Source organism: Phoenix dactylifera, chromosome 7, assembly GCF_009389715.1.
Source record: "Phoenix dactylifera cultivar Barhee BC4 chromosome 7, palm_55x_up_171113_PBpolish2nd_filt_p, whole genome shotgun sequence".
NCBI lineage: Eukaryota > Viridiplantae > Streptophyta > Magnoliopsida > Arecales > Arecaceae > Phoenix > Phoenix dactylifera.
This window is the reverse complement of record NC_052398.1, coordinates 6,142,659-6,162,828: the sequence shown is the minus strand read 5'-3', so window position 1 is coordinate 6,162,828 and position 20,170 is coordinate 6,142,659. Positions and strand designations below refer to the sequence as shown.

At 36.2% G+C, this 20,170-nt stretch overlaps 2 protein-coding genes and 1 long non-coding RNA gene across 3 annotated transcripts; 1 reads left to right on the top strand and 2 right to left on the bottom strand.

The window, feature by feature from the left end:
- Window positions 1-878: 878 nt before the first annotated feature.
- On the bottom strand, window positions 879-4,129 carry LOC103707117 (protein transport protein Sec61 subunit gamma-like). The gene is made up of 3 exons (XM_008791486.4): window positions 3,914-4,129; window positions 3,610-3,725; window positions 879-1,118 (listed from the first exon to the last, which is right to left on the bottom strand). Exons 1-2 carry the CDS (start codon window positions 4,005-4,007, stop codon window positions 3,610-3,612), a joined length of 210 nt encoding a protein of 69 aa, XP_008789708.1. The 5' UTR covers window positions 4,008-4,129; the 3' UTR covers window positions 879-1,118.
- A 1,675-nt stretch (window positions 4,130-5,804) lies between these two features.
- Window positions 5,805-19,940, bottom strand: LOC103707116 (preprotein translocase subunit SECY, chloroplastic). The gene is made up of 8 exons (XM_008791485.3): window positions 19,621-19,940; window positions 15,402-15,571; window positions 14,295-14,680; window positions 12,823-13,122; window positions 12,648-12,737; window positions 9,116-9,239; window positions 8,199-8,362; window positions 5,805-6,340 (listed from the first exon to the last, which is right to left on the bottom strand). The coding sequence occupies exons 1-8, from the start codon at window positions 19,863-19,865 to the stop codon at window positions 6,116-6,118; spliced, it is 1,704 nt and encodes a 567-aa protein (XP_008789707.2). The 5' UTR covers window positions 19,866-19,940; the 3' UTR covers window positions 5,805-6,115.
- Window positions 6,347-7,073, top strand: LOC120111316. Its single transcript, XR_005512497.1, has 2 exons — window positions 6,347-6,578; window positions 6,614-7,073. It is a non-coding gene; the product is annotated as an uncharacterized LOC120111316 (long non-coding RNA).
- Window positions 19,941-20,170: the final 230 nt, after the last annotated feature.

The following is a 20,170-nucleotide window of genomic DNA, read 5'->3' as shown; positions in this document are numbered from 1 at the left end:
GGGAAAGCGTGCGCGCCAACATTCATGCAGGAGAGTTTGCCGACATTAGCTGCGGGGAGGGGTCCATTGGATCAAAGGCCATCACTGCCATTGGTTTGGGGCTAGACTTTGACGGAAGGACGGGACGTTGGTGTGAGAACGGATGGAGGATCATCCAAGGATAATTAGGATCAAGGATTATCCATTGGTTTCCGACATCATTGATCCTTGGCTATTGAAGAAGAACTAAAAGAGACGTAGGAACATATTGATCCAGATGTGAGAAAGAGAGACACAGTAGCGTTTGATGAAGAGGATGAGATACAAAGAGGAGGAGGTGGGCGTTATGGCCGTGGAGGGTGGCGTAAACTTATTTTGTAGAGGATTGGGGCGGAGGTGATCTTCGTTGGTGTGTCGTTTTCGGCAAGACATAGCTCTCTTTCCATTAGGGTTTATAAAACCCTAGGTTTTAAGGAAGAAGAGAAGAGAGGTCTATCCCCGTCAGATTCCATTTTCTAAGAACAAATTCACATCATATTTATTCATGTCAAGTTCCATGTTTTTTTTTTAAAATCCATAACATAACCACCTCCATGTCACCCTAACCCTAATTGGAAGGAGAGTGAGCCATACTACAACAATTTGAAATATACAAGATTGGCATTACAGCAATTAGATATGTAAGAGGTATTTGCAAATTCACACAAAATCACCCACTTTACTCTTATATTTTGTTATTATGCCTATCCCATTTTTGTGTTAGGAGAGCGGAAGGTTGAAATGCACACTTGCAAAGTAACATAATCCTGCATTTGGACAAGATTTTGGATGTGATCGCTAGCAAATTTTTTGTTTTTTTCATTTGGAAGTAAGCTATCTGCAGTAGATCAGTTTGCCCCTTTACCCAGTAACTCATCATTAACATTTCCTTCTCTATAGATAAATTCAGAGAATCCACTACAAGCTAATGATAAAATACAGACTGCCATCAATGGAAAAGGAAACAAGACAAACGACAAACACCCTATCATCTTTCAAAGGTACACTTCTATGTGTCAAATGAAAAGAAAAAAAGTCTTCATAAGATATAAACTTAAAAATGTAATTTCTTGTGTCGCTTCCTCCACAATTTCTCATTCCTGCAAACAAAAACATCAGTAAGAAAAGATTCAGTGCTGATCATGCTGATATAGGAACTGGTTTTGATAGATGATACCACGCGATATGCATAAATGAGGAAGCTTAAACATGTAAAAATAATGAGTTGAAATTATGATATGGGAAATCATTCATCATCCAGAACCATGATAATAAAAACCTTGATAAATCTCAATGAACTACAATCAGTTAAAGGTTAAAATTTTCTTATACTGATGATATAAAACAACAATTTCAGGGTAATGACTGAGATCTAAATAGTTAACTGCTAAAACAAGGCAAAGATGCTTAGATGCTCATGCAAATTAATATACAAGTGAATGATTCACAATAATGAATACCCGGTGAAACACTAGGATGCTGACAATATATTAGCTTGCCTTCGCATGCCATCTATCATACCAGAAGAGAAGGTCCGAATCCACGTATGCATGTATACAACACCACTAACACATACTTGTTACTCTAGCATGATTCATGCCACAATCGATGAAATTTATTCGCATTGCTAAAAACCAAGAGAATTGACTACCATGAAAGTGGCACCTCTAGTGGCATCAATGAAAAGCCAAGTTCCACGCAGATTCCTCCATGAATTTCTCAATGGTCCAAGCCATGGAATCGTTGGATTCCCTTGCTATACTATAATTCAATTACAAATAAATATCATTTAATGTCAAGAGCCTCTGCTCCATTGGAAGGTTTAAATCCAATATAATTAGGGATTGATAACATTAGATCAATCTGATCCCCTTAATTCTCCATTGAGCCTGCATTGGGGGTTCAGGAATCTAACTCTCAAAGGAAGAGATTCACAATGCATATTTTTGATATGACCCAATGAAATCAGCCCCATATGACAGGTTTTTTTGTTTATGTGGGGCCATGACTTCCAACATACTTATCAAGTTGCTATTACCCTTTAAAATTAGAAAACTTCTGATTCAGAGACCTTGACAAGAACATCCAGATAAAATGACAATAAATAACCAGGGGCATACCCTAGTTTAAATAAATGAATAAATATATTTACATTTGCTTTACATTGATCTATGTCAAAATAACAAGATGAAAAGAAACACAATTAAAGGACTTCAACATCCATTCTGATGTTGAGGTTATGACTTGGATGTCTATTTCAATTTAATTTGTCTTACTGAGAGATTGAGGTGTTTGATAGGGCTTTAGTAGCAGCAGGTGGGAAATCATGATCTTTTATCTCCTCTCTATCATTTTTAAAATGATAAACCTGATTCGATCATTCAATCCAGATGGTTCAAACGGTTGAACTATCCAGTTCAATGGTGTAGAACAGATAATTGAGTCTTGAACTAACCCAAACTGTAATTACTAATGGGTGATTAGTGAACAGGTTGACCTGTTCAACCTAGATGGGTTTCATAACAGAGTAGTTGATTTTATCAACCTTCATAAGCTTTTCTAGATTATGTTGCAACTCTTCCAAACAATCAATCAGATCTCCCATGGGCAACCTATTATGTTATTGCAAGCTATTCCAAATCCTTTCCACACCTTAACTTTACTGGAATACTACAGTTTCCTCCTCCCACACCAAAGCTGCTCATAGATCCAGAATGATGCTTCAGAGTATCCATCAAGCCTTTCAATAACAACGCAATAAAATCATACGTAAGCATCTTCTTTTACCTCCTTCAACAACATTATCTGAAAGGAAATCAGCTAGGGAGACAACCTCCACACACCCCCGTCCCCCACCAACCCCACAATATATATATATATATACATACATATATATATATATATACATATATATATATATATACATATATATATATATATACATATATATATATATATACATATATATATATACATATAGATATATATATACATATATATATATATATACATATATATATATATATATATCACCACCACCATCAACTTGATCTACCATCAGGCTGAATCCTCATCTTTTATAGTTGCTGTGTACTCTTTCATCAGCTGTACTGCTACCTACGTGAATTCAGCACTTCATCAAATCTAATAAAAGATGCACTACAACAAACAGAACACTGATTAAATTCCACATCTCTGCATATATAACAAGATAATCATATCATGCAACCTACATAAGAAGCAAAAAATCGAAAATGTATGAATTTAAACGTCATAACAAGTGATTGGAAACACAAGAAAAACATATTTGATTGCAAGAAACCAGATAACTAAATATCAACAAATGATTCAGATGTCCAAGGACTCAATCTCAAAGCCGATCAAAATAAAACGTTGAACTTCCTTAATTCCATTACATATAATATCTTCTACCATAATATCTAACATAATTTAAGGGCCTCGGTGTTCACATTACAAATCTCCCACTAATGAAAGCGAAAAGAACCAGAAAAATCGATTTTTTTTTCTCGTTCCATTTTTCCTAACAAGCAAAATCCTAGGAATCTCTACGGGCAAAAATGATTTCATTACCTAGCCAGATCCGACGATGATGTTGTTGATCGGGATAAAGATCAGCTTCACGAAGAACCCCACGAACCCCATCACCACGAATCCGACTGCCGTGCGGAAGGCCACCTTTGTGAACTCTGCAAGCGGGATCCATGAAATCCAGTCAAAATTTAATCACGAATCACAATAAATTCTAATCATGTCAAAGGACCACCTATAAATCCATCAGGAACCACTATAAACTCAAAGAATCGCCTACCGATCCATCGATCCGTAGGACGAGATCGCGATAGATCGATGGTAGAGACGGGTTCGGAGCGCTAACCTTTGCGATCAGGCTTGTGGCACCTCTTCACGAGGCGCATGCTGTCCTTGGCGAAGTCCCGCAGGGGATCGACAACCGAATCCAAGGCATCCATCTTCAGCTCAGAGAGGAGAGGAGGGAGAGAGACGAGACGGAGGCGAAACCCTAGATACGAAATGGAGAAGAACAGTGGAAGATCTTTTAAGGCAAGGAGGAGCACCCTACGGAGTAGTTTGACCGTGCCGGCCGGCCCAACATCTAAGACAACATCAAACAAAAAATATAAAAATAATACTAAAAAAATTAGAAAAATATATTTTATTATAAAAAAATTGAGCCAAGGCTCCCTCACTCTTTACATGACAGTATTTTTTTTATTTTTTCTTATCTGATCCCGTGGACAATGCTTGCACTGCCGCACAGCAAACTATTGGAAGCTCTTCAATCACGTAGAGCAACGAACACATGAATAGCCGATTTCCAAACCTATGGCTATGATACCATGTAGAAGGACCCAAGATCACTACTCATCTCTATAATAATTAAATGTCACAATACTATGACCATAGCTGCTGCAGTTCCTCAAAACGGTGTGATCCTCGCACGACCATTTAAAGACAATTCTGCTTGTAATGCATGGAAAGATTTCCGGGTCAAGCCCCCCATCACACAGTAGAGTTAAGTCTGAATTATAGGAAAGTGAAAGCCCTGTTGACAGTATTTTAGTTTGGCTCTTTGGAGATTGATAGGCTTGTAATCTTTCAGAATCTAGCTTGATTGTTGTACAAGAAGGACTCACCCGTCTATGGAACTACCGTCCTCACCTAATATCATCAGTTGAACTGAAAAACCAATTCTTTGTCAAGAAAACTTTGGTGTGGATTAGCTTTTGTATTGCCTTAAACTAAATATCAAGTACCAACCAAAAATGGCATTATCACTAACTCCGACAGCAAAACCCAGATCACATTGTGTGAACGCCAGCAGCCATTTTCCATTCGGAAGGGGCGGAACCATGTTTATCCAATGAAGGCTGGTAGACAGTTCTTTTTCTTTTTCAGAAAAAAAGACAAGCCCATCCAGAGTCATTTGATTAAGATGATGGCCACATTGATTGCCAACTTAGCAAAAGATGTCTACAGTACGAAATAGCTCAAGCCTGTCAATATTTTTTTTCTTCTTTACCTCATATGTCACTTGCAAAGTACTGCAAAATATTTCATAGTAAAATTACAGTATTCATGCAACATTGAGGCAAATATCGTTGCAGTGCGATTACTAAATCTAGGAAACAGAACCTTCGTCTGGTTCATTTGGCCTACAAAAAGCTTTGCTTTTCACAAATCAATCTTTATCAGTATCTACTTGCTCTAAGTTTCTGACAATGGCACTAAATCAACAAACGTGAAATATTTTCCTCAAATTCAGTCAAGGCCAGAAGCTCCTCTCTGGTTCAGACATTCTCTAATATGTTCGTTCTAATTTGCTTCACAATAAACATAAAAAAGAGAGGATCTAGTTTTTTTTTTCTTTTTATGCACGTGTGTATTGCAAGTAGTGTAATTCCAATTCCAAAAACACCTTCACATTCGCACATAAGTGTAGCCATACAGTAGAAAAGAAAATTTGAGAAATTTCTGGTGAACAAGAACTGAAAGAGATGTCATATCAACTTGGATGAGCCACTACACTGACAAAAAACTCACCAGAGGCCTCTATACTGAATTGCAGAGTTTCGATATTTTCTCAAGATATTATAGAGTATAAGCAATAAAATTGGACCAAATCTGGTGCATAGTCTACAAAAAAGAAGAATATAAAATCTTCTATGTAACTGCTGAAGCTTCCAGACAGTTTAGCAAGCCATCAATACAACAATATATATACGCAAAAGATCAATAAAATTAATATATATGTCTTTCATTGATGTTGCATTTGCTAGCATAGCATTTGCAATTAATATCCAAAACATATCATCATACAAAAATAGCAATCAATGCAATGTTTCTGCAAATGTTAATACTATACACATCAAACATTGAGAGAGATGGGGGGGTAGAGAGAGAGAAATTCAACTTAACATATGTTCACAAATCTAATTTTCCTTTTTTCCAGTGTGCATGGATGAAAAAAAAAATGCATGGATTTGCTTGGACATAATGCAGATTTGGTTGGACACATTCATGAGCCATAAGAAATCTGCATGGATTTTGTTGGACTCATTCATAACCGGTCAATATCATAGAACTCAATATTCTTGTACTTCTGTGATATTATCTCTGCCTGAACTTTTCTTGCTGTATCAGTTGCACACCCAACGAGGATGAGAATGGAAGTGCCTGCAAATCCTCGGAATGCAGTCAAGTGAGTGGTCTGTTCGATCACAGCGGGGCCAGCAGCCAGCACGGCCAAAAAGGCAGAACCTAAAACTGATATCCGGCTAAGAACCTGAGGATCAATTATATCCAGAAACAACATTTTGTCAGCCAGAGAATAATGATACAGGATCACAGACAAAGGCATATTGGGGCATGCCAAGTTTGATTTTTCAGCAACAATTTCAAAACCAATAGTTGAAACAACAAATTTGGGTACACTGGTCCCTTTTTTTCAATAGAAGTGTATGTTCAACTTCTTGGGTCTGAACTTTTATTCAATGAGAAGTTACTTTGAAAGAAAGAATAAGGTGCGAACATATCTAACTTTGAAAGAAAGAATAAGGTGCGAACATATCTAACTCCAGGCACGAAAGAAATTTTGATTGCTATTGGGAATTAGTCGAGACATCATAATGCTAAGCTATGTCTGAATTTGAAACACTATAGATTGTGTTCTCAACAGAGATGGGATATAACCATAGAAAAGTGTATTGAAATTTGAACCTGGGATTGAAGTTAGAGCAGTTTACTCGTTAGTGGATTGAAATCAAAGCTGTGTACTTGAGCATCACTAACATAACATTGGGTAGCAGTTTCCCCGTATTCGTTTAAAATAACAAGACGAAGCATGCTCAAAATTTAGAGCACACTGATGAGCAGGACGAAAAGGCACATTGACTGCAGTGCTTATAAAGGCAGTGGTTCATACACGCTTTGGAGATAGAAACTGAAGTTTTTATGATACATTTATGATGAAGGTGAAATGGACAATAAAAGCTGCCAATTCAAATGAAAAGAAAATACCTTTGGGGTACAATTATACTTAAAAAAAAATAAAACTATGTACTGCCGTACCGGACTATACCGGCCAGTACGGGCCGGTAAGTACCAGTCCGGCCTAGGACCGGTACCGGATCAGCGTGGAATCCGGTACCAGTAGCTTATCGTTGGATAACCGGTACGGAATCGGTACAAAACCGGTACGGACCGGTCCGGGCCGCCGATCGGGACCGGTACGGCGGACCTTGCTCCTACCCATTCTCGGTATAGAAATTCTAGCAAAGACAATAAATTGAAAGTATGTATTCCCTTAAACATAGAAACGAATTATACAAAATTAGACATCATTATAGCAGTCTGAGGTTGACTATCATTTATTTAGTTCAAATTTAAAAAAATTTAAGGTGATTAAATTCAATAAGAATATCCTTACCAAAAATAAAAAAATCATTATCATCTTTTGAGATCTTTATTGATACCTCCACCATGTTGGATGTGTCATAGAAGCCCAACCAAGGCGATTTTTAACTTTATTATAATAAGCTGAGCATAATTGATACCTTGAAAACATTTTTAGTCAAATCAATGATAATCAAGACTAGACACTTGGAAGTAATTAAAAACTCGAAGAGTATGAACCGGGGCTTGCCCCAATGGTCACACATTTCTGCTTAGCAACTAGTGGTTCTAGGTTTGCATCTTGGGTAGAGCATCCCCACGTATTTGGACCTGGGTAATTAAAGTGCAGATGGATCTCCTTCTCTTTCTCTAAAAAAATGAAAATAAAAATAAAAATAAAAGAAATAATTAACTCGGAGCAGAAAATGACAATACCATACCAGTATATGTCAGGTAGAACTCCAAGAAATGTAAAGCTAGTTCTGGAACAGTTAGGTTATCTTTATTCGAATGATTTATGAAGACAAAGATATAATAAATGCTGAAATCATATGAAGGATAACTCCGTTCATCTGAGGCATCAGGTTATCTGTTTTAACAGCTGGCAAACAAGTCATTATACTATATATGCACATTACCTATTTAGATAAAAATGAACATTTTATTTCAAAGTAGAGGATGGTGGAATATACAGAACTTCATATACCAAAGTAAAAATGCTCACCAGATGTTAAATAAATTTTACTTACTGTTTTAAGAAAAGCAGCTGTACTTTTTCCAGGTCGGACAAGTGGTATCGAAGCACCCTGACGCTTCAACTGCTCACTTACATCATCAGGATCCAATTGGAGAAATGTATAGTAATAATTGAAGAAAGCTATCAGCAATACATTAGTAGGAAGATACAATCCACCTGTAACAAATGGCCGCTTGGAGTCATAGTATCTAGGAAATATTCCTTCTAACATAAAGCTGAATATTCAAAAAGAGATCGAGCATTTAAATCACTATAAAAGAGGGATATCAAGGTTGCCTACTTGATTGTGTTGTCTCATACTTTTAATATATATCAAAAGAAACAAGATTTTTACATTGAACAAGATCTCTCCTTCAAAGAGCACCCTGAGAAAAGAACACAGCATGCATGATACTGAAAGGCCTTCTATTGTTCCATCCCATTTGCCTATTCACTGGAATCAGTTTCAGAATGGAATTGCCCATCAAACTTATTTCTTGTTTGCACTGTAATGGTCTCCCTTATGATGAGATACCAAAGAACTCATGTAACTATATGCTTTGCTAGCATGCCCAATTCACTTAGATAGTTAGATGATTGACGTGTTTATTTGATTTTCATGCACTAAATCAAAGACTCTGCTGAAAGACAACACTGCTAATAAACTGAAAGATTGAGGCAGTCCCATGATCAGTCAGAAAGCCAATTGCTAATTGATTTACTTGTAAAAGATCATTTGTGCCAGAAAGTTTATTTTCTAACTAGAAATTCTGAGAAAATATTACTAAGTATAAATACTGAAGCTTGATAAATATAAGGTTTCGTTTCTGATAAATATTGTGAAAAAAAACACCCATTGAAACCACTCAAACTAGACTAAGCATATGCTCCTCTAGAAGAACTTTAGTGGGTTAATATAAACAAGCTCACCGCCTGGGTTCAATGCAACTGCAGCTTTTTTGAGAGCAGCCAAACCAGAGAAGCGTGCCAGAGTACCAGGTAAAGCTAATGATGATGTTGAAAATATGATGGGCATCACCCCTGAGCTGTTCACCTGTTCGAAATGATCAGTGAGACCAAGTACATGATTTTACTTTGTAAACTAGACAGTGCTATACTTTATGCAAGAAGGAATATTTTAACAGAAAATGTAAAACCAGATGGCACTTAGATCCACAATGAAACTCCAGATTGGTTGGTTTTGAGATCACGTAGTAGTATTTTCAGGTAAGCGGGAGAAAGAAGAAGCATCGGGGTGTAGTTGCGGTATTTTGTACAAGCTATTATTTCTAAAGTTGATGCATGCAGGTGCAAAGAAATGGATTAAAGATGAAAAGTACAGACATCCAAGGCATTGGGTTCTGCAAATAGCATACGTGCTTGGCAATCTAAGATGAAGATGTTAATAATGTGTTAGGACATTTATGGCATATGCAATGGCCATCAGAAAAGAGGTGAGTGGCAAGTGGCATGTCACAGTTGGCTGGCTAAAATGACAAAGGCAGCCTAAACTTCATGTCAAAATCTCTGCTAAATTCTGAGAATCAAGACTTCGAGCTTATAGAGTTCCCTAAAGGTGCTGCAAATCGGCTGGACTGTGACAGGAGCCATAAGGATCCACTCCTGGGTGGTCTTTCTTCTAAGCATAGGGGCTTGACACCAGGTATAAGTTCATTGTAAGATTTTGAGTTCCAGATCTGGGTCTAAGTCATAGTTAGACCAATATATGTAAATACAGGTACATAACATGAGAGTGAATTGGGCTTAGGTCAAATATTGGCAAAGTTTAATCCATGATTCAAGGTCTGTCCCAGTAGAATTTATAAAGCAGCCTATATCTGAATGTTGTTAGGTTTGAGTTTTAACATGCTCAGGCCAGATCCAAATCCACTGATAGTTCCAAAGTAGCAAGGTTGGACAGGCTTTTATTTCCCCATTTGCAAAATTTCTTATTTGAATAATGGTTGGTAGCAGTATTTAATCCACACCAACAGTTCTATCCTCTCCCTCTCAAATTCTGTTCATCTTCAAATGCCAGCGAAGATGCACAAGTATACAAGCTTCAAAGTCCAGACTTGCTGTTCTAACCTTACATGAACTTGTAATGGACCAATAAATCAATGTATCGATATTTTCCCACGCATGCTTCGATTCAAATGCCTCACCAGGTTGGGTCCATGACAGATGCAAGGGACCCAGCCTAATCCAACAAGAAGCTGACAGATACTGAAAATCTGCCGTTGGTATACTAAAGCCAGACACTAGTCAACTCAAAGCAATGTTCTAAACATGAACCAATACTTATTCAAATCCTATAACAAAGCACGTTAAGTGTAAGGTTCAAATATGTGAAATCAACCATTTGCAACAGTAATCAAATGTTGCCCAAGCACAAAGAGTGAGGTTCATATAATAATGCTATCATAGATATGGGAAGTTTTTTTTGTTCATTTTTTATAAATAAACATAAAGAGTACCTTTGGTTGCATGCAATTAAAAATAAACAACTCAGCTTGTCATAATCTGTTTTCAAATAAATGATTTATGGCAATAGATGAACTGCAAAAGGTCAAGTTCCACCTAGGATATACAAGGATGGAAATCAATAAGTAGGGGGAAGAAGGGAGGTGGATGGTGACCGTCATAACCTTTCTAGGAAATAGGGGAAATTTTGTGTATATGTGTGAATTTGTTGCACCATACAGCCAAAGGTAAACTATATACAACAGTAAATTCCAACACCACTTTCTATGTGTAAAGAAGTGCAGGCTTACAATACTAATACCTTAAATAAATCAAAATTATAACTTAATGAGATGGGATGGTGGTAAAGCTAGAAACAATTATTATGAGCAATATAATAAAATCCATCTTTTTTTGCTAAATTCTAAAAAGGGAATCACAACATAATTAGCTTTTGACAAAAGTATACTAGATGAACACAAATGAAATATACTAAATATAATGACACAAGATCTCACCCAAAAAGGCTAGTTAGAGGGTTACTAATCGGGTCCTTAACCCTGTTTAAGTATCAACGACCTTTCCAAGGTGTGGGACTAAACATACGCCTACACGGATCCTTACACCATGAGAAGGGTTTAATCACAAACACCATAACTAGCTCTTAGTTGGGCCCAAAAGGACCCATATTGCAATGTACCCTAGCCATGCGCATAAGCCATGGGCTGGGTCATTTTTTATACCACTTGTAATAACCTAGGACATCACCCAAAAAGGGCTAGCCAAAATTTATTAAATAGGGTCTTTGGCCCTACTTAAGTAATTAGGACCTCCCCAATGCACACCCAATGCGGATATATTTTTAAATGGGGCCAAATACTAATTATGGAAACCACCTTCATTAGCAGCCACTCAATTATACATGGTATATTGGCTGATTCTAGGTTAACAAATGGCCCAATCACATGAATAAATGTCCATTTTGGGTCACCACATGTAATCATAAAACTAAAAAATCAAATTCAAATTGTTGGCTAGATGTGCTTTTGTGATCCTTTTAATAACGTCCTCTGTTAGTAGCCCTATAACTCAACAAGTCATCCAAATCAGGAACATTTTTCATTGTGTGGTGTTCAATTGTAATATTGAAAACTTTAACAATGTCATTCCTTGCAAAAAAAAAAAAAAGTCAAAGTAAATTTAAAACGAATATTTTTGACCATTCTCATGTCCTCTTTAAAGTTCTTCATTGTATTTAAGTGTGGTAACCTGCCTTTTGTTCATTGTCTTCACAAGCTAGGGTCATGTTGAAGAAGTAAATATCAAAATTAAGTTTTTACTCATCTTCTAACTAGAATTTAATACAAAGTTTAACTTTTGCCTGAAGTGAAGAATTTAAATGTTGCCTTCCAAGATGTAACAAGCACCAAAGTAGTTATGTATTTCAGCCTCATTTCAGTCTGTTCCAGACATATCTGAGCCAATCTCCAAACAAAACAGTTCTGGATGAAACCAAGTAGATTCTAGCTAAAATACACAAAATTAAACCTATAATCATGAGCTTTCAGATACAATTTAATGAGCTTGACAGTCACTACACATAATTCCAATTCTTCATAGAATTAACTATTTGATTTGCATCATTTTTTTCTTTACTCGTTTATGGTTTGTAATTCAATGTTCTTAAATATACTGATACTTCAATCATACTATCATTATAGCTTATGGATGAACATTATATCATTTTCTATAGTTAGCCATCTCAGTAAAAGCATCTAAAATAAACATGGTAAAATCTAAAATCATAGGCCTAAGGAGGAGTGCCACAACATAATCCTAAATCAAAATATAAAGCCTTGAATCAAGGATGTTTCTTCAAATACTTGACTAAACTAAATGGATACACACACTATCACAAGAATAAATAAAACTACACCAAAAGTGCCAAACACAGCTCCTGAATATAACAGATAACTCATAAGTGAGAAATGCTACAAACCTTGAAAGGAAGATATGCAGATTTTTGAAGCCCCCCACTTCTACTGCTGTATCTTGAAGCATAATTGAGGGGTATTTTCCTCTCAGCTTCCTGAAACCCTTTGTTGGGATGCTTGTTATCCCAAAACAATAAATTTAAAATAAATCCTTTTTGAGTGAAAAGAAAATGGAGTTACCTGGACATACACAATACCAAGGACTAATAGAAAAAATGACATGATGATGGTAGCAAGTCCGATGTAATTTCCATCCTGAAATGCTTGTGCAATTGTTCGTCCAAATGATATAGGCAAGTATGATATGATGTTTGTGAATATTAATAGAGAAGTTCCATTTCCAAGTTTCAGGTCAGATATCCTTTCCCCAATGTAAGTAGTAAAAACTGATCCAAGTGTCAAAAATGTAACTGATGATAATACCCATTCTGTACTGAAGTCATTGACATATGGACGAAGGTAAAGCACTTGCCCAATGGCCTTGCAATAAAAATAAAAAAATTATTAGCACATACAGGAAGTTGTAAATCCATGGACAACACAAGCGGCCAAAAGAAAGTCACTATTATTTGAAGATATTATTTATGAAAACATTGGTCCAAGATTTAAATGATCTTACTTCTAAGTAAAAAACCACTAGCAGTTTTTTGAGTATAAAATAAATTTTCAGCACAGTAGCCTGCATAAATATTCTCCTTGTCCTAGACGTCAAACTTTATGACACATATGGGATACAAGTATGAATCTTCAGTGGAAGGGAGAAAATATGTTCATTACAAAATATGTTCATGTAATGCATAATTCTGGCAGAAGCCCAATGCATAGTTACACATTTGATTAAAATTTAGTCACCTTTTCCTTCAATGCTCAAGAATCAAGTGCAGCATTACGGTCTTTGTGAAAGTTAATTTTTCAAAATTTAACCAGTTCTCCATAGAGTGCAGTACAATTCAGGATGGGATCAAAAATTTCCATCTTTGCATGGAGGATAAGATATGAGAACATTTTGAGGATGCACAAAAGTTACATCACTAATGGAAGCATTGATGGATTTCGTAATATGGCATGGGCATATCCAATAACGATGTAAGAAACATAAAATAGATTGAGGGGGATCAGGTTACTATTGAGGTGTGAAAGGACCCACAAGGATATGAACAGAAATGAGGAAAGATTCTGGAGAAGCTGGCAGTGACATCAAATGTGGTCCCTTTAAGGAATGGATTCACAAATCTAAACATTAGCATTTGGATAAGGTTTGTTGCAGCATGAATATAGTGATGAATGACTTGACTTATGTAGGTACCGTCCTACATTATTAACTAAAGGTTGAGTTTTTACCCTGGAACAAGTTTCTATGGTAATTGTATTTATTACATGTTTCATTCTTCAGGTTTCAGGTGTTGATGCTTTGACAGAGTATCAGGGGCAAATATTCTAAAACAATAAAATCACTTTCTATTAAAAGAAACCATAATTCTATAAGAGTAAGTAGAAAACAAATATTGGGGCCCTCTACTGCTGTCCTAGCAAGCTTTTGCTGAATGTAGAAAAGCAACATGGAAGAAAATGATATATAAAAGATATAACACAACTCTCTGCAAGCTGCAAATTTTATTCATTCCATCAGTAACAAGACTAGAGTTGTCTACCTGGACCACTGCAAACCCTACTGAAGCATAGCGTGTATACTGAAGAACCTTTTTCCTGCCTGCTTCTCCCTCTCTCTTCTGAAGATCTTGCAACTTTGGATAGATCTGAGTAAGAAGCTGAAATACTATTTGTGCATTGATAAATGGAACGATACCAAGGGAGCAGATTCCCAGCCTACCAATCCCACCACCAGAAAATGAATCTAAAGTGCTTAGAAGACTGTTCTGGTCCAAATTACCAACAAATGCTTCACGGTTGACTCCACCTAAAGGTACATAGACTCCAAGTCGAGATAAAGCTAAATATCCTAAAAGCTTCAGAAATTTCCCAGGTAGAGGGCCTTTAAAAAAATCACCGATGTCAATGGAGCTATCCTCAATTGCAGCTGCCAATATAAACATATAATTCGTCAGGTTTGAAACCAGAGTTTTACAAGTCATTGGTTAAATAATTGACAAATAAGTGAGGTTCTTCCTTTTAAAGTGGCATGTCAGGGTTAGATGTTATATTAGAAGGTTTACATCCTGGAAAAAATGGCAGGCTTATACTTTCACAAAAAGTTGCAAAGCTGATCTCTCGGTAATTCTTTCACAGCTGTTATGGTTAGCATCTTTCTTCAGGTATTCATTAAATAAGATAATGATGATTCATTTTTTAAGACTGGAACATATAACAAATGCTTTAACCAAATTTCAGAAATTTTATTCTCTTTGTTAAATTTTCTTTATTATGCCACTCATAAGTATTAAGGTATTGACAAAATGATAGTCCAGCTTAAACATTTTTGTGAAGAATACTGATGAATGTATTTCATTGTAAGTTTAATTCTTGCATTTATGCTCATTAATTTGTTTTTTCATACATAAGGCATAAAAACCAATTCTGAGTCCTTATAAGTCAAATTTTGTTGGAGATATAATTTTCCCATAAGCTAATCAAGATTCTTTATATAACTAAAAATTTTTACTTGATTAGAAAGAATTAGAAAGAGAATAACAGTGCCAAGTTTTGCCAAGCTATTCTCGGCAATAATCCTATTTATTACCAAGTTGTTTCTTGACTCTTATTATAGGTTGAACAAATCTCTAACTGGATAATAGACAAACCTGCTACCCCTCGATTTAAAGAAGATTTCTCCTTCCTTGGACTAAATGTACTTTCAAATGTTTGGGAAAAGAAATCCATAACACTGTCCCAAGCAACATTTAAACCTGAAGGTTTCTCCATGTTAAAAGCCAAAGGATCAAAAACTGAGCCATCAGGTTGTGGAATACACCTACAAAGAGTGCCAGTCAGTTGGAGAAAACAGCAGCAAGTCACAACACGAAATTCTAACATACAGAAATCTAATTTCAATCATTTCAGGTGTAGATCCAAGGGATTCTTAGACAGTTGAGTTGTTTGCAAGATCTAATTAACTAGGATTAGCAAAAATACCACATAACAAGAAAGTCATATGCAGAGAAAATTAATTTTTCTTAGTATTTTAAAAATTAATTTGGTGAAGACAGAAAATTTTGATAATCAACAAAATAAATTCAAACAAGAGTCATAAAAATAATAAAAAATATGCTTTTGATAGCCTTGAAGATCCATACAAGAAATCGAATTGCTCTTCTATGTTATACAAAAATAGAACTGTTATTCTAAACTAATGACTGTTAGGGTAGCATGTCTCACACTTATATTGTCCATAATGAAAATGACGTGGAAGGGAAAAAGAAATTACAAATGAGACGAAACTAATTAAGAGGGCTGATGAAATAATATAAATATATCATGGTAGCCCTTAAAGTTTAAGACCCAGACAAAGGCACAGATATGTATTACATCAAAGCTATATAAATAAAATAAGTGTAACATTCAATATGAATTCGAGATTGTCGCCTATGTATAAATTTTTTTCCTACCAATGGTTCAGTGCTCAGATGTCTGAGGATTTGTGTTTAAGGACAATAATTATATGCTTTCCTGCCTCATCAAGGTTACACATAAACAAAGGACCACATTCTTGGTATTATAACACAAAATCCTCTCAGCCTTTCTCCCTGAGGCTAACATATTACATCTCTTAATCCAGCCATCTGCAAATCCCATTTTTTTACATTTTAGTATATGCAACTTCAAATTCACTCACTACTAAATGACGGTGAATGAGTAATATAAGCTAAATATTTATCACTGCTGAAACCAATCTTTTGATTAATGGTATCGCAGCCATCGATCAAAAGCTCCTCCTCGAATTAACTAGATCACAACCATCCAAAATTCAGCTATAATCCCCATATAATTAAGCAACTTTCGCATCATTCCACAAAACTTAAATGAAGATACCTCCTTTTCTTTGATCTTTTCAACTAATCCTGATTCTATTCCTTAAAAGAACCTATATATTCTTCTGTAACACGTGTCCATAGCATCTTGCTATAATTTTCAGCACTTTGACCCTGCATATGCAACATACACTCAGTTCCTCGCTTTAGGATGAAAGAGGTTAGGATATAGCTTGGCTATGATAATCAAATGGATTGAGATGATTTGAAGGGATGGAGATGTCCTGTCATGGGATGTGATAATAGTGACAACAGGTGTTGAAGGGGTAGTAACGTATGTTCAACTAAAATGGCATTTGAAGTACCTTCGGAAGGTGGGAAATTGTCATATGATTGAGATTATAAGGTTTGGTTTGAAAATAAAATAAGATTTGAAGGGGTCCTTGGTGTGGTCTGATGTACCATAAGGTTGATTTTTATTAACATATTTTGATTGCACAAAATATAGAAATTGTTACCAAGACTGCTTTAAGAAAAAGAATTTATCATTGTTTATTTTTGGCTTCCCTCCTAAGAGAAAAAGAATAAAGGAAAGAAATTAAAAAAAATCCCATGCCTTCTTGTGATCCTTCAAGACCCCTATTTGCCTCTCAGGGCTTTAGTATTGATAGCTAAAAATTCTGGAGACGCGAGTTTTAGAATGATTTCTCAGCGAAATCTCACTTTATTGTCCTAAGTTTGCTCACTAATGAAGGGTTACAACTTGGTCTTCAAAGTCTAGTCTATAAAGCATATGTTCATTGGGAAATGTAGGTGCTTCCCAGGCTTGTCATTCTAAGAACATCCACACCAATGGCAAGCAGCCCTGAAAACTAAGTAGAAACGATGCCAAGAAATTCTAAGCTAAAATAGTTTCTCCTCTGCCCAAATTCACACCACTGGTAGTACCAAGGAAACAATGGAAGGTTTGGCCCAAATTTTGACTAGACATTACTAAGAAGATTGGTGGAACCTCATATATATGCAAAACAGGAAAATTTTGGGGGTGAATAGTGAAGTATGTCCAGGAAATGCTTGTGACTTTTAATCATAACCTAGAAAGAATAAAACAAGATGCAGTAGTGAATTGGTAATAAAAAATTCAAACCAAGTAGAGTTATAGCTCTTATGAATGCAAGCTTGTTTATGGTCTAAATAAGACGGCTAGGATGCAGTACTTTCTGTTTGATATTTCAACCAAGACACGAGCATTCAAAAACAGAAAGAATATCATCAGATAGCTTTATGGTAAATAAATATGAAAATAAAAACCACCTTTTAGCACTCATTAGGTAGTCGATAAATAATATGAGAGTCAGTAAGCATACACAGTCAATCACCAGAACAATTTAAGGGTTTCTAGCTTAAATGCACCTTGTGCTCTTTTTTTTTTAGCTTCAATGCAAAGAGCAGTAGCAACATTTAGAAAAATGTTAGGGCTTCCATTTAGCCACCCTGATTCATAGGGGTAGATAACCATGCTTAGAGTCTGGAAATACATACTGATGCATGAAACATTATAACAAATGAAATGCATAAATGTCATGATTAAAGAATTCAGGAAAATATTACATCAAAGAGTTAGAAAAGGATTCAAAAAAACTGTATAAATTAGAGAGAGCATTAGAATTGAATTGCATCAATAAATCCAAGTGCTATGACAAAAGTCATCCATAATAATCAAAAATTACAGGCATCACAAAGAGAGGGAATAGTATATGGGCCCTAAACTTCACTACTCATTGAATCAAAGCAAGCAGTAATAAAAATAAGATTGGAATTAAATGGCAAATGACATCATTTCGCTAAAGGATAGACAGCAAAAAATAGCCATTGGAAATTGAAATATCAGAGTCCAAATGCGGTGACTGATTGGGAAAAGACAGCCATAGATGTCCCAACTGCCAGTGCCATCAATAATGTATTTACATGGACAGTTGAGTAAGCAAGGGAGCTGCTGCAATCAACCTCTAGATGTCAACCGTATTTCTCTTTACGAGGCGCAATCATCTTTATTTGTATATACATCTTGAAAAATGCAATAGTTAGGAAAAAGTGTAACCATGCAATTAAGAGACTCGATGATTTTCCTAACTAAAAGTAGGTTATAATGAAAAGAGAGCACAAGTTGATTGCTCATAAAAGAGGAAAAGACAAAAAAATTTACCTGGAAGGTTTACCAAAAGATGCAAGTTATGCAGCATTTAGTTGTACTGTTCTAGAGTGAAAGGCAGCAACAGGAGAGCCCGTATTCAATGGTGCAGCCGCAAGAAATTGTAAACCATGTAACAATGTTGATCAGTTTGGGTTTTAAATTCGATTTTTGCTAATATTTTATCCCATTACCCGCTGTTAGTCTGCTGAAACCAGATTCCGTTTGCAGTTATTATCCCATATACTATATAATATATTCACAATGAAATTAATTTGAATGAATGAATGTTCACCAATTTCATCACACATTGGTCTGCCTCCTTCAACCGCTTTGGTAAAGGAGGCAAGATTTCAAATTACGTTAATATTTTCCTTCTTCCTTTCCAGAAATCAAATTACTTTCAGATTAGCAGTAAAATTCTACAGCAAGATTTCAAAAATAAATAAATAAATAAAAGAAAAGAAAGAGAGGACATCCATTGATAAAAAGTTCCAACATTGCAACTTTCTTTAAATTTCACTTAAAACCCTGTAAAAACTAAAGCCTCCAATGACTTCAACTAGCATCCAAATTGAGCCCTAAAAATCAAGAAACACTCCAAATGAAAGCAAAAAATCCAAAAGCAATATGCAAGCACATTAAAGAATATAAAGAAAGTGGAAAAGCCCGCAAGAATAGAATTTCAAGATTTCACCCAAGTCCAGTAAAATCACCACGTAAGAGACTCCAATTAACAGATAGATCCAAAACCCTAACGCAGAGAAGTAATCAAGAAAGAAGATCAAATTACGGAAAAAGAAAACAGATACAGCCATATAGAATAGAGACCGAAAACCTAACGGAAGGGAAGAAGCGGACCTCTTGCTGTTTCCGTTCTTGAAGCCGAGACGCAGGAGAGATTTCCAGCTGGGGTTTCTCTTTGGCGCTCCTTCCACCACGGAGGAGGACGAAGCCCTGAGGACGCGGTGGCCAGACCACGAGGAGGCGGTGGAAGGCCGAGGGACGGAGGAACAGAGGCCGGAGAGTAGAAGAAGACCGGAGGAGGAGGAGAAGGAGGAGGAGGAGGAGGAGGAGAGAGGCTCCCGAACCGAGGGGAGGAGCATGGTGTCGCCGCTGTTGCGCTCTCGCCTTCAGCCGCGCTCTCTTTTCTCCGCTCTCTCTCCACTTCAAACGCTATTGTAACGTTTTGTAGAGATATATAAATCTTATCTCCGTCTGGGGAACGCTATCCCGCCGAGGCCTCATAAAATATTCTATGCGGGCCTAAGAGCTACCGTACCGTTGCCCTGGCCCCTTGGCCGGTTGCTAAGACGCATTAGGCCTCCTTTGTTCGGGATTAATGTGGAATAGTATTTTTTTTTCAGCTCATTCAACCAACAGAGGTTAGCGACCACTTTTTTAAAGTCAC

What these genes read in the sequence shown, in the direction of transcription:
- LOC103707116 (XM_008791485.3), bottom strand. Translation starts at nt 19,865, where the DNA reads ATGCTCCTCCCCTCGGTTCGGGAGCCTCTCTCCTCCTCCTCCTCCTCC. An exon ending in AAGAACGGAAACAGCAAGAG is followed by an intron (nt 15,572 to 19,620) that starts GTCCGCTTCTTC and finishes CACTCTTTGTAG; the next exon opens with GTGTATTCCACAACCTGATG. An exon ending in AGTTGCATTGAACCCAGGCG is followed by an intron (nt 8,363 to 9,115) that starts GTGAGCTTGTTT and finishes CATTTGTTACAG; the next exon opens with GTGGATTGTATCTTCCTACT.
- LOC103707117 (XM_008791486.4), bottom strand. Translation starts at nt 4,007, where the DNA reads ATGGATGCCTTGGATTCGGTTGTCGATCCCCTGCGGGACTTCGCCAAG. An exon ending in CCACAAGCCTGATCGCAAAG is followed by an intron (nt 3,726 to 3,913) that starts GTTAGCGCTCCG and finishes TCCCGCTTGCAG; the next exon opens with AGTTCACAAAGGTGGCCTTC.